The sequence below is a fragment of the Odontesthes bonariensis genome, chromosome 16 (genome assembly GCF_027942865.1).
Source record: "Odontesthes bonariensis isolate fOdoBon6 chromosome 16, fOdoBon6.hap1, whole genome shotgun sequence".
Taxonomy (NCBI): domain Eukaryota; kingdom Metazoa; phylum Chordata; class Actinopteri; order Atheriniformes; family Atherinopsidae; genus Odontesthes; species Odontesthes bonariensis.
Window position 1 is genome coordinate 2,064,471 of NC_134521.1, and position 14,505 is coordinate 2,078,975.

Sequence of the window (14,505 nt, forward strand, 5' to 3'; positions counted from 1 at the left end):
ATTTCTATTCATCAATGTACAGATCATAAGTGATGCGTAGATGTAATTAACCAATCCAATCCAATTTTATTTATAAAGCACTTTACAACAACCTCAGTTGACCAAAGTGCTGTACAGAAAAATAAAAACATAAAATAAAAACAAAAAAACAAACAAAAAAACCCCAAAAATTAACACACCCCTCCGCGGTCAGCTAGCAACATATCTAAAGCCATTCTGTTTTGCCAAGCCATAAGAGAAGTGGGGCCTAGCTGTTCAGCTAGTCCTTCAATAGGAGCATGAGTGTAATTAATAAACCACTGTTGGTTATAAAAAAGATAATTGATCCAGTCCACATTTTTGTTAATAGTAAGAAAATGGACTCAAAACCAGCAGCTATCTGATTTCTGGCTTTGTATTCGTCAGGGACACCTCTGGGGACTCCAATTGCATCAACATAGACACGATCATCAAAACTGCCAGGAATAGAGCGTTTGCGTACTGAGCGGGTGGGTTGAGGAGCAAAAGGGTCATCAGCAATACGGACATTATACACCAACATCACATGGGCACACCTACCAGGGGGGGGGGGGGGGGGGGGGGGGGGGGGTCTGGTTACAGGTCCCACTCCCAGGTTAGGAGGTCTGCCAAATAAAACTTCAAATGGACTGAGGTTCACTCGAGCTCTAATTCTCATCCTCATATAGGTGAGCACAATAGGTAATGCTTTTGTCCATGGCAGACCCGTTTCTTCACAGCATTTGGCTAGCTTGGACTTTAAAGTACCATTTTCTCTCTCCACAGCACCTCCGCTCTGTGGATGATAGGCACAATGTGTACGCAAGCTTATTCCCAGGAACTTACCAACCTCGGTCAATGCTGTGTTAACAAAGTGTCTGCTGATCTTCTCTGGAATGCCCCACCTTGGAATGATTTCTGTCAGCAGTGCATGACTGTTTGCATGTTTTGCAGGAAAAACTTCAACCCATTTACTAAACATGTCCACTACTACGAGTGCATATCTCTTTCCTTCAGCTGGTGTGAGTTCAACAAAGTCCATCATTAAATGTTCAAAAGGCCTTTCTGGCGGAGGATGTGCAGCTTGTGAAGTGTGTATTGCTTTCCCTTCACTGTGTGTAGCACAAACCAAACATGACTGACAGTATTTTTGTGCATATGAGCTGAACCCTTTTGTGAACCAATGAGCAGTGAGAGCATTCAGCATCCCCCCTTTTTGACACATGGTCCAACCCGTGTGTCAATTTAGCAAAGTGAGGGAAAAAATGTTTAGGAAGACAGGGTTTCCCATCAGGTCCCAGCCAAACACCATCTGTATGAGTTGCACCTGCTGAGGACCAAATGTTTTTCATCTGCAGAGGCAAAACTTTGCAAAGCATGGAAATCTGTGAGCGTGTCTTCCGCTTGCAAAAAGAGGGAAGTGAAAACAGGAAAAGAGTTAGCTGCAGCATCAGCTCTGGCGTTGCCACGAGCAACAGGATCATCTGAGTTAGTGTGAGCCGCACACTTACAGACCGAAATGGCTGTAGGCAAAAGGATCGCATCAAGAAGATCAGAAACCTGTGAGGAGTTCAAAATGGGTTTGCCATCTGATTTAAGGAAATGTCTGTGTTTCCACAGCGCACCAAAGTCATGAACAACACCAAAAGCATTTCTGGAATCTGTGTAAATGGTGACAGACTTACCAGCTGCCAGCTTACACGCTTCAGTAGGTGCAATGAGTTCAGCAGTTTGGGCAGAGAAGTGTTCAGGGAGGGAACCAGACAGCAAAGTGTCATGTGGAGAACTTACTGCAAACCCAACACAGTTAGCAGTGTTGTAGAGTAATGAAGTAAAAATACTTCACTACTGTACTTAAGTATATTTTGGAATACTTTGTACCTTCCTCGAGTTTAACATTTTTTGACAACTTTCACTTTTACTTCACTATATTTGCAAACTTAATTGCATACTTTTACTCCAATAGAGTAAAAGTAATAGAGCAGAGCCTTGGGTTAGTTGGAGTGGTTCCAGACTAGTTTTGAGGGCAGCATTGTAAATAGTGGGACTTTCACAATATCCCTGGCATAACCGGGTAAAAGTCCCAAGATTTCCCCTCAAATTCGAAAGCAAACCAAAACTGGCTGTCAGGATGCACAGGGACAGAGAAAAATGCGTTAGACAAGTCAACAACTGAGAAAAACTGTGCATCTGATGGAATTTGAGACAAAATAGTGTGTGGGTTGGGCACAGTGGGAGCACGTGGCTGAACTGCAGCATTCACGGCTTGGAGGTCCTGTACAAAACGCCATTCATCTGGCTGGCCAGCATCTCTAATCTTTCTAACAGGAAATAATGGAGTGCGCACAGGTGAATTTTCACAGGGAACAATGACACCTGTTTTCTGAAAAGATTGAAAAACAGGCTTGATCCCTTTAATTGCTTCAGGCTTCAAAGGATATTGTTTTTTACACGGGCGAAAGTCCGATTTAGGGGTGACAATTACCGGTTCACAGCCTTTTATCAACCCCACATCATTTTTGCTTTTAGCCCAAAGATCAGTGGGCACTTCAGCCAACATGGGTAATGAAGACAGATCTGTTTCAGATAAAAAACATGCTTCAAAAAGTGATTCTGTAGTGGGAACTAGTTCCACAGTTCTGTGCCAATGCATTGTGCTCAAAAAGGTTTTCTTGTATGCTGACAATCGTTCAGAAAACATCAAATTTGGATCAGCAGGTGAAACTGTCCAATCAGTCTCTTTTTGACGAGTTGCAACAAACTCTCCCACACCCTGCCAGTGCCAATGTGTAGGTTTGGCCAAGGAGATGTGAGGGCGAGTACCACAAACATTAAAAAACTCTAACTGCTCTGGAGTGAAGCACACAGCCAGTGCAGCAGTTTGTGAATTCCAAAATAAAGTAGACGTACATATTTTTTTCAAAAGGAGTGCGAAACCACTTCTTCTCATAGTCATAGTCAGGCCCCAAAGAAACGTGTGATGTGCAGTGCAGATCAGCAGGTTGCATGAAATCAGAAAGGGGTGAAACTAAAGCTTTTGCTTGTCACGCCATGGGACTCTGTTTGGGTTTTGTGTTTTGGTTGTCATGTTTTGGTTCTTGGTCCATGTTTGGTTTTTAGTTTTGCCATGTTTTAGTATCCCTGCACTAAGTTCATTCACTGCACCTGTTTATTCCCCACCAGCTGCACCTGGTCTCCAATCACTCTCACTCCCTATTTAGTTTCCAATCTCCCCTCAGTGTGTCGGATCTTTGCCTTCGTTTCGTGCCCTACATGTCTCACCCGTCTCGTCATCCATGGTCCACGTCGTCTTTGCCAAGTTAAGTATTTATTTATCCATGCCATGTTGACACCTTTGTTTATTTTGTCATGTTTTTGTGAATCCGGCTAAGCCGCGCCTTTCCCTTGTACTTTGTTATTTTTGTTAAATAAACCAAGTTTTCCATTTTAAAGTCCGCATCCGTGTCCGCATCCCTGTCCGTGTCCTTCCCTTCACCACAACCTGACAATAACATTGACCCGGCCGCCACAGTGTCAGGCCTGTCGAACAAATGCCACATTTAACCTGCTGAAAATAAAATCATTTAAACTGAGTCACTTTGAAAGGCATTTGAATTCTGAAAGATCAAGTGGGAACAGGATGAAACAAGCAAATAAAACCAAATGCCTTATTTGCCTGATATAAGATCAAAATGGTCCCACACGGCGGAAACTTTTCTTTTTCTTTCTGGCTCCATTATGGCTTGTAGATAAGATGTCTGTTTGAAATGATGAATGACTGTTTTGGCAGAGATGCATCCCGTTGACAGATTCGCTTAGTTTTAAACACAGTTTGGCGCACCGCGTGACAGGCGATACTTCAGCTGTATCGGTCCCGTCACTAATGTAAATATACATAAACGTATTTTCCCGTAGATATTGCCCTAGGATGAGAAGAAAGTGCACTTGAGTGAGTATGAAGGGAGAAACTCTTCCCTCAAAGAGTTTACACATTATTAACTGCTGAGCTGGTTTAAACTTTCTTGTTCTGTGAAAGTACTCAGAGTACAGAGTAGCCTGTTAAAAACAGGCTGTTCATCTTTAATTTCCCCTCCTTTTAATAACATAATATACTAAGTATATTCATCTCTATCATTTTGAGTTTAAACTGTGAACGGGCCAAAGGACAGCGCCAGCTTCCCCAACACCTCGGGGACTATTTGGTTGGTGCTGTGGACAGCTAACCAGCTAACTGGGGCTATGTAGCTCATTGGGGGAAAATGTGTCTTTGCACAAACTCAATGTTTGTTATTCATTACGCTGTATGAGCACATTCCTCTCTGCTGGCAAACACATTCTTACGTGAATAGTTTTGGTAAAAAAAGTCACCTGATCTTGACCTGTCAGTGTTTACCTGGCAGGACGTTACCTCCCTCCTCCTCACACCTCTTTTGTCGGCTATATAAATCTCTCTGGTTTGCAGGGGACACAGTCGAGGTGTGCAGATTCCCAGAGAAAGAATGAAGATCGCTCTGTTTCTCCCGCTGCTTCTTGTGGTCTGCTCCGTCTGCTCCGTCTCCACGGATCAGACGGAGGCGTTGGCACTCCAGCAGTCATTTTCACCGGACGTCCATGCTGCTCTGAGAGAGATGGTCGCCTCGTTGACCAAACAGAGGCTGCAGCTCAGGTCCCTAAAAAAAGAGAGTGCAGGTACAGTAATGAAGGAATTCAGGAGCCACAGCTGTGTTACATTGATATCAGTATTTTGTATTTTTCTGGGTGAAAAAAAGAAGATTCCAGAGAATTGAAGAAAATTTTAAATTTGAAAAAAGCCGTTCATGCTGTTTTTTTTTTTTTTTTTTTGTTTTTTTTTCAGGAAATGCAGCAAAGTCTGAGAGACAGGAAGCTGAAATCGAGAAGCTGAAGAAGCAGCTGGAAGGTAACGTCACAGCTCTGATTAATCCAATCAAACTTTGAACTTTTAGGCTGAAACTCGGTCTCGACATGAGTTTGTGGGAAAATATTAAGGAAAATAGTTAGATTTTTTTATTTTTATTGTGAATATTGATTGACTATTATTGGTTGTGTTAATTTACTTGTATGAGTTTTAATCTGCATCACTTTAATGAGGATTGAGATGAAATAAGGTTAAAGCGATCTTTAGTTTGGAAAATGTTCTCTCTGATGGACAAATGTTCCAGTGTGGATCCAAAGCCTGCATGATACTGATATATTAGAGGGTGTCTAAGCTTTGTCAACAAGATGAAAATATTTGCAACATATATGTCTGTCATGAAACCAATGCTCTGTTTTTCAGACTATGACATGAAATTTGAGGGACAGGAGACTGAGACTAACAAGCTGAAGCAGCAGCTGAAAGGTAACGTCACAGCTCTGATTAATCAAATCAAACTTTGAACTTTTAGGCTGAAATATGTTTAGCTGTCAAATTATTGTTTTTATGGATAATTTTTTTATCACTTTGCCACAGCTTTGAAAGTTTGACTCAACATGTCTTTTTACATGAAGCTGTATGACATCCCATATTAGCAACATCATTTATGAACATCTTCTTACTCCCTGCTGCGTCCTGTGAGCAGGGCTGGACTGGGACCAAAAAATGGCCCGGGCATTTTTGGCCATGGCGGCCCACCATGAATATTTATACGATCACACAAGTAATCTCATCACTTTCTGTGAAAAATGCAATTAAATCCTAACACAAATATATTCATTTAAATAAATCTCCTCACCTTACAAAAGCTTTTTTTTCATTAAATCGCTCTTCTCTGCCACTCGGTCCATCACTGTGTCAGTATCAAGGGACACAAGAACAGCTTTCTCGGTGGCCATCAACATGAAGGCTTCCAGTTTGCTGGCAGAAAGGCAACTCCTCAGTCTGTGTTTGATGTAGCGGAGGGTTGAAAATGACCGAGGCAGGAATATAAATTTCGTATTTCTCCGGTTACCTACCAATCCATTTTAGCAAAGCAATGTTTCACTAATATTACATGGGCAACTGTAACCTGTAACACCTGCAAACAATATAGTTATAACAAGCTGAAAAAACACTGAACACTTTGGTGTCTACATGAAAGTGTCATAAACATTAATGACACACTTGATATCTATGACTGATGTCATTGGGTATTTGCAATATCTGCACACCAGTCAACTTTACATAAGCCTACAAAATCGAATGGCACTAGATACTAGGGGTGGGAATTGATGAGATTTTTACGATTCCAATTCCATTTTTGATTCTGCTTAACGATTCGGTTCTTTGTCGGTTCCCTTATCGATTCTCATTTGGAGAAAAAGGACAACAAACCGGTCGATTAGCATCAACTTTGTTTAGTTTAGAAGTAACACGAGTCATGACCTTACAAACCCAACAACGGTGAGGTCCACATTGGTCTATCATGGCCTGGGTAATTTAACTCTTCCTGCTCTGGTGAAAGGAGAAGCTGGAGGTAGAGGTGAACTGGGGGTAGTACCACCAGCCTCTGGCTCTGAGCCAGTCAGGCTCTGTCTCTCATGATTTCATCTAAATGTAATGCCTGAGAAGGCATTCATTTAACCTTAACCGTTACTAACAGCAGCTTTTACAATGAGGCAAATGGTGCTAACATGATAGGCAGTGTTTGTTAGTTAGTTACCTGCAGTGTTAGCCGAGGACTTGCTAACGTTGTTGGGTTCAGATTCACCGACGTTAGTCCGGAGCAGATCGAAAACGCGACATTCATTCATAGTTATTGCATGTTGGTAGTATTTCCTCCCTTTGGTGAAATATTCACTTTGCAAGTTGCCCTGTTGTCGTATTTTTTTAGGGATGTGTAACCAAACTTTCGAGCGTTTGTACCGCTTGGGCGCCATGTTTACTGCTGGCTGCGCTGGACTCGCCACGCAACGTTGCGTGGTGACGTCATTCGCGCCCACTGGAATCGATAAGGGAATCGTTTGCAAAATCGCCAAACGATTCCAAGGAATTGAAACACTGGGAACCGGTTCTCAACAAGAACGTGTCTAGTAGGGATTCCCATCCCTACTAGACACGATATAGCCTTACCTACATTAATGATGGTTTAAGTACTGTAATGCTAATGACAGGCGCATGTCACTTTTACACCTTCAAATAAAGTAAATCTACTCATAGCATTAGTTGAAAATAAAGACTGAATGATCTCTGTGACAGAAACGTTCACACACCACAGTAGTGATGGGATTTTCGGCTCTTTTTCGAGATGTGGCTCTAATGGCTCTTCTTACTGTGGAGAGCCGGCTCTTTCGGCTCCCAAACGGCTCCCCATATATCCCCGTCTAGCACTGGCAGAAGCAGAGCAAAACGCGCAAGGAGAGGGAGAGTGAGGGGGAGGGGAGAGACAGCGAGGCACCGGTCTGAAGGACAAAAAAAACGTGGGGAAAAAACTGTCTGCTCTGTGTCACTTGCAGAGCACAAGCGCAACGACAGGGAGGCCGAGACACAGCGAGATACTGAAAGAAAAAAAACGGCTCCCATTGTAGAGCCGGTTCCTGTCGTTCACTTCAAAGAGCCGGCTCTTAGAGCCGGCATTGCCCGGTAAGCCCTATAGCCAGTCCATGCCTGCTGGTGAGCCGAGTTCCAGCCTCGTTTTGGTGTTGATGAAGGTAGTCCGGCTAGTTGGCTGGGGTTTAAAAAATAAAGCGTTTTGCTTCTCAGAACAATATGCGTTCAAAAGAGTAATACATTTGCATCACAAAATGGTTCTCCAGGAAAAAGTCAGACCTCACAATCGCTTGGCGCTATTTTCTCTCCCTTCGTATCACGGCCTGCTGAGCAGACCGAGCAGCAAACACCGTATCAGGCGCGGCTATCGCTAGGTGGCTGAACGCATTGATACGAAGGGAGAGAAAATGGCGCCAAGCGATTGTGAGGTCTGACTTTTTCCTGGAGAACCATTTTGTGATGCAAATGTATTACTCTGTTGAACGCATATTGTTTTGAGAAGCAAAACGCTTTATTTTTTAAACCCCAGCCAACAAGCCGGACTACCTTCATCAACACCAAAACGAGGCTGGAACTCTGCTCACAGGACGCAGCAGGGGGTAAGAAGATGTTCATAAATGATGTTGCTGATATGGGATGTTATACAGCTTCATGTCAAAAGAGGTGAACTGTCCCTTTAAATTCTGATATCTTGTTTTTAACAGTCACTCAGGTGGCTTTCTCAGCTGCTCTGGTGGCTGACGGCCACCACCATCTTGGACCCTTTAACACTCTCAGTACGTTGGTCTTCAGACATGTCGTAACAAACATTGGAAATGCCTACAACCAACACACAGGTAACAACCTACATCACTACAAGTTTAACCAAATTTCAGATTTGATTTATCATTTAACAACATCAACAAACATCCTGCAGGTATTTTCACTGCACCGGTGAAAGGAGCCTACCACTTTGAGTGGTACATATATGGAAATGGTGGCCATGAACCTGCAGGCGCCGTGTTGATGAGAAACGGAGCGAGAATCTTTCTCGCATATGAACATCAGCCATCCCATGTTACAAGTTCTTCTAATAGTGCCACACTGCTGCTGGAGAGTGGAGATCATGTATTTGTACAACAGTGGTTTCATACAAAAATATATGACAATGAAAATCACCACATAACCTTCAGCGGCCATCTGCTGTTCACCGTGTGAGAGAAACAGTTTCTCTGTTTCTGAAAGATGATCTGCAGGTTCCTGTTGTCCTTAATCATATTAAACTGACATTTATCTGATCATCTGGAATCAAAATAACTCTGTCTCTAAATCCAAATCTGCATCAAAATGCAAATAATAATGAATATAAATGGAAAATATGGATGTTTTATTACTTCTCATGATTCAAAGTGATTCTTTTTCTGATTCTCAGTTTTCTCAATAAAGAATAAATGTGTCAATGCAGAAACGTCTGAGAATATTTCTTCATTTGTTTCAAACATGCACGTCAACAGAGTGAAATCAGAAAATCAAATGTAGCATCAGAGTAATGTGAGGAAACATCTTTCCCATAGAGAGATCCAGGTGGTGGAATTTATCTATTTAACATAAAGGAGTCAACGAATTTTTACTTTTTATCTAATAATCATAACTTTTTATGAAAGCAGGGCTGACTAATCAGGCAGATCTGAAATCACAAGAATGTTTATTTACTAATTAAATAATTGATACACCATTAAAAATCTAATGGATATGAAAACTTAAGTTGGTAAATCTAAAAACGGTTTCTTTAAATAAAACACATCCTATAGGGCAGAGTATTTTAGAATGGGTTTATTAAAGGAAATATGCTGAATGCTGTGTTTATATGTTTCAGTTTTAAACACCAACAAGCTTAAAGCGTAACATCGAAGCTATTAGAGACCTTTGTAGGAAAGTTATTTACAGGAAAATGAATTTTTCATGAACAATTGTAACTAGTTTACTTTTAAGTTTTATTAGTTCACATTTCTTTCTCAACATTTTTGACTCTTTCAACAATATGGAGATGATAAAGATTTCTTGGTGATCAGAATCCCTCTGGCTGTAAACCAAGCATATGTGGCAGCACCACCATGTGGACGGATTCAGTAGACCTCCACTGAGTGCATAATTCAGCTTGGTGGCTGCTTTGCTCTCAAACCTGAGCTGTAGCAGCCGTTGCTTCTCCTGTAGGGAGCGCCACAATAATTCCATTAAGACTTTATAAATTTTTAAGACAAACTTACAATACGCAGATGTAGCAGCAGAATTATATATATTTATTTATATGTAAGCTATTTCTATGAGCCCTGAATGGTGGGGTGTTTGAGCAGGGAAACGTAACATCCTGTAGTGATATTAACAGCTTTTATTTAGTAAGAAAGACCTGGGGTCCGTTTCACAAAGCAGGTTCAACCAACTCTGAGTCTATTCCTGATCTCTGAGTTGATCTACTCTGAGATAGAAAACTCTGAGTTTCCGGTTCCAGAAACGCTGATTTGAGTGAGGTTAATCAACTCTGAGTAGGTTCACCTTGAGTTTAGCGTGTGCACCACAACTTTAAAAAGCCAGCATCAATGGAGCCCCGATTCGACTAGTCACCATGGCAACGGGGAAGAGGAGGGGCTACGTTTTTCACCAACCTCGAATTGGAAATCTTAATGCGCTCATACGGCGAGTTTCAATACGTTTTTAGAAATAAGTGCAACACAAAAGTGTAAGTTTAAATGTAGTCCTTTGCAATCACAATAATATTACAGGGAAACCGCTTGAATGGTAGCCCATTCATTTATTTCATTTAGGTGCAATCCCGCAGGGCAGAAGCGCACTTGGCAGCAGTTTAAGATGAAATATAAAAACATTGTTCAAACAGGTGAGACCTCGGCATGGAGGTACCTCATTCTGATCATGTTTTACACTGTAAAGCAAATATTAAGTGGCTATTTGACTGTGCAGTTATTTTATTCCCAACATAATGCTGTTTTCACACACATAAACTATGTCTTCTCATCTATATCATGTTCTGTTAAATACTTATGCCTGTTTAAACTAACAGAGACTTCTACTGAGCCGTAAAACGGGTGGTGGCCATCACCGCCACCTCTAACGGGAGGCCAGTGGCTGAGGGAATCCACCCCCAAGACACGAGTGCCTTTATAAAATATAATAGGCCTATATATGTCTTTTTTAAGCATATTCATACAAACTCATGTATTGTCTAAAAAACGAAGCAAAAACTGTGGTTATCATATCAGCACTTTCACTGTCTCGAAAAATCAATCAGTCGGTGCCAGTTCAGCCAAAGAAACGCAACTATACACACGTATTGAACATGAAATTAAATGAGAGAGAACATGCTATTCATTAAAACTAATCAATACCTAACAAACATCCGATCTACACCCACTTAGGACCAGACTCAGAAAAATGGGGGACAGGTAATAATGTTAATGATACAAATTATTTGTACAGTCAAGGACTGTACAAACAAGATATTATATAAAACGCAGGAATTAAAACATCTTACCATATTAAAAATATGACCTCTGTCCTTTCAGGCTGCTGCTCCACATTTACAGTAGCCGATAATGTAAAACAACCTACTGGCTGAAGTATTTGCATTAAGTTCATCATCTCCCTCAGGCTTCCCTAATGTTATCGGTGCACTACACTGTGCAAGGCAATTTATAGAGCACAATTCGTACACAAGGCAATTCAAAGTGCTTTACAGCTACATAAAATCACAAGAAGGCAATAAAATCATTCCAAAAAACAAAAAAATCATTCATTAATTTATTTAAAAGTGAAGAGTGCAGATAAAATACTTTCAGGTGTCATATGCACATCTAAATAGAACTGTTTTCAGTCTGGATTTAAACATTGTCACATTGTCCAGGCCCCTGCTGGACCCGTGGAGGCTGACTATGTAAACCGAACATTTTTCCATATCCTAAATGTACAGGTACACTTGGGGATAATTGTCCATAGACTCTGAACTGGATTTCTCATTTTGAAAAATACCACATCAACCCCTTTGAGTAATGCTGAGCAGTGTTACATTTATGCCCTGTGAAAGCTCATCATTGACTCCTATCCTCCGAGCATACAGATGATCTGTGATGGAGCTCATTTCATTTCCAACATTGAGGCTAAATGGCCGGGATCAGTTCATGATTCTAGGATGTTCCGAGCATCCTCACTGGCACAGAAGTTTGCACAAGGCGAGAATTTTACTGACCTGAAGGAGTGTACTTTTGAAGTAAGGTGTAGCATAGGCAGAATTTTGGTAATCTAATGAGAGGTCAGGTGTAGAGGTCATCTTAAGGAATTCAAAGTGCTCGTCATACTTTATTATAGATAGCCATATAAGGCACATATTGCATCCAATTGCCTAAAGTCTTAACACATGTATATCCATCCAACATTTCTCTTATTCTGCAGGAGAGTTCAATGGTGTCCTGCTTGGGGACAGAGGCTATGCATGCTGGCCGTACCTCCTCACGCCATATCCTGATCCAGGAACAAGGGCATGCATATGCACATGCACATGCACATGCACATGCTAAAACAAGGGCACGGATAGAAATGACCTTTGGCCAAATTAAATACAGGTTCATTGCTTAAAGTTCTCAGGGACAATGGCTGACTTCTGACAGAGCCATCTTAAATTAATAGTATACTTCATATTTTATACATTTTGTCTTGTGGACAACTTTTCAGGCTCAAGTCTTTTCTTCGTTGAGTTCTAGTGCCTGAAAGGACTCAGTTTCTCCTGACACAGTGAGGGGCCTGTACAGGGACACATTTTTCCTTTGATCCTTATTGTTGTGACCTTTGAGTTAGAACTTCTTTTCATAATTTAGCATTGACACAGTAGCAGTTTAAGTCAGAGCAAGTGTAAGAAGGCTAAATGGACAGAGATGATTTATAACTTTCCACATGTTTAAATTTGAACGGAACAAAGTTTCTAATTTAAATTTTAGCATTGATAGCCTAAATTAGAGTATCTATTTAGCCCATAGGGAATTACTGATATCTCTCCATCCCACTTGGAGGGAGTAAGGAAAGCGCCATGTCCAAAATAAATAAATAAATATCTAATGAATAAATAAGTAAAATTAGAACACAACAAGTATGATCTTCTTTTGGGAGGATTATGCAATAAAATGCGCTTCCTCTGGAAGGAATCATGAAAAATCCAAAGATCAAAGGTTGAAAGCACAACTGGAGAGGACAACCGAGGCTAAGTTAGCCTTTGGAAATTTGAAACGAAATTAGCAAAAGTCATCCAAAACGGGCAACATTAGTCTATGAGAAGCCATTTTTCTTATATGTCTCCAATAAAAACCATAAGATTTCAGAACTAATAAATCAGAGTAGGTATGTTGTGACTCGGACAGGATGTTTGCAGGTTGTGCATCTTTTGACACGTCCAGATGTGAGAATACAGAAGTGTACTACATCGGATCCTGCAGATGTCATTCCACGTGAGTTGGAGGGAGAACCACATGAGCGTGTGTCAGAAGCTGTGAGATACATTAAACTGAGAACTGACCTAGAAGCAACTTCACTTGTGCAGGCTGATGTCACTTATGTTGTGCATGGTTCATGTTGTGAGATCATTTGGGTGATCATGAGGTTTTGCAGTTGTGAAACAGGAAGGTGGAAAACTTTGTGACGGTGAAAGCTGAGAAGGGTGAACGGCCATGTTCGGCACAGTTGGCTGAACTGAAGGCACTAACGGAAGCATGTTGACTGGTGAAAGGTAAGGTTACGAATGTGTACACAGATTCTGCATATGCTCATGATATTTGCTATTTGTTTGAAGCAGCTTTGGAAGCAGAGAGGGTTCAGGAGGGCAGACGGAAGTCCAGTGTGACATGAGATCCAAATGAAGGAGCGGATTGCAGTCATGAAAATTGAAAATTGGCAGTAATACAGTGTCAAATAATCGTAAAGGTAACAAAATGGTTGGTAAAGGTAATAACGCAGCTGATGAAGCAGCGAAAGTAGCATCAAAGTGCCAGCTTGCTGTTTTGGCACCAATGGTGTTACTGGAGCCAGAGGTCGCGCCATCACAAGGATATTGGTCATACATATTGGATAAATAGTCGTAAATTTTTTTGGTAAGAGAATTGATTCATCTGTTTGTCTTTCCATCAGAGATTAGCTCAAATAATGGTTAAGTGTTTGTTTAGAAAAGTGCAAGAGGCATTCTGCAGCAGCTGCGAATCAAGCAGCGCTGTGGGGCCGTTTATCATCCACAGAGTCAAGGGATGGTTGAGAGAATCAATGGAACCTGGAAAGTGAAATTGAATTGAATCTATGCTTCAACTAAACTAACTAGATGCTTTGCCGCTTGCACTAATGAGCTTTCGTATGCAGACTCATAGAGTCATGCACTAACACCGCATAAAATGCTAATGGGTCGACCCAGGCCGGCACCTCAGTTCCCACTTGAGCAGGTGCAAACAGAGTGGACAGCTTACATGAGGCAATTAACTGCAATCCACAGAACAATCTATCTACAGGAGGAGTTCAGAGACTTGAGTCTCGAACAGCTGGTTGAGAGGCCAGTGGTGCCAGGCGACCAGGTGCACATCAAAGTGTTTCGGAGGAAGTGGCTTGTGCCAAGACGGAAAGGACCGGACACAAGGGTGCGAGCAACATCAACAGCAGTTCAAGTGGAAGGTAGCAACACATGGTACCATTTGAATCACTGCACTAAGGTTCGAACTAAAGACACAGTCGGAGTTAAGTCCGAGGGAAAGGATGAACAAAAGGAAGAGGTTAAGATTTCTGACACTGTGAGCATCCAGGTGTGGGTGTTGGCCGACAGCATGGGCTCAGGAGAACAAAGCCTGGAGATGTTGGACAGGATCCGGCAGACAGGAGAGGCTGGAAGGGTCCCGTGATGAAGCCACTCCGCAGGGAAGTAGCCAGCCTGGGTCAGATGAGTATGATGCAACAATACACACCCACTCAGACCATGCCACGCCACAAACTTTGCCAGCAATACACACTAGAGCTAGTCGTGAAGAGGT

At 41.7% G+C, this 14,505-nt stretch overlaps 1 protein-coding gene across 1 annotated transcript; it reads left to right on the plus strand.

Moving 5' to 3' along the window:
* Positions 1 to 4,456: 4,456 nt before the first annotated feature.
* LOC142401828 (complement C1q tumor necrosis factor-related protein 3-like) lies at positions 4,457 to 8,909 on the plus strand. The gene is made up of 5 exons (XM_075487294.1): positions 4,457 to 4,686; positions 4,853 to 4,915; positions 5,294 to 5,356; positions 8,167 to 8,298; positions 8,379 to 8,909. Exons 1-5 carry the CDS (start codon positions 4,497 to 4,499, stop codon positions 8,657 to 8,659), a joined length of 729 nt encoding a protein of 242 aa, XP_075343409.1. The 5' UTR covers positions 4,457 to 4,496; the 3' UTR covers positions 8,660 to 8,909.
* The last annotated feature ends 5,596 nt before the right edge of the window (positions 8,910 to 14,505 follow it).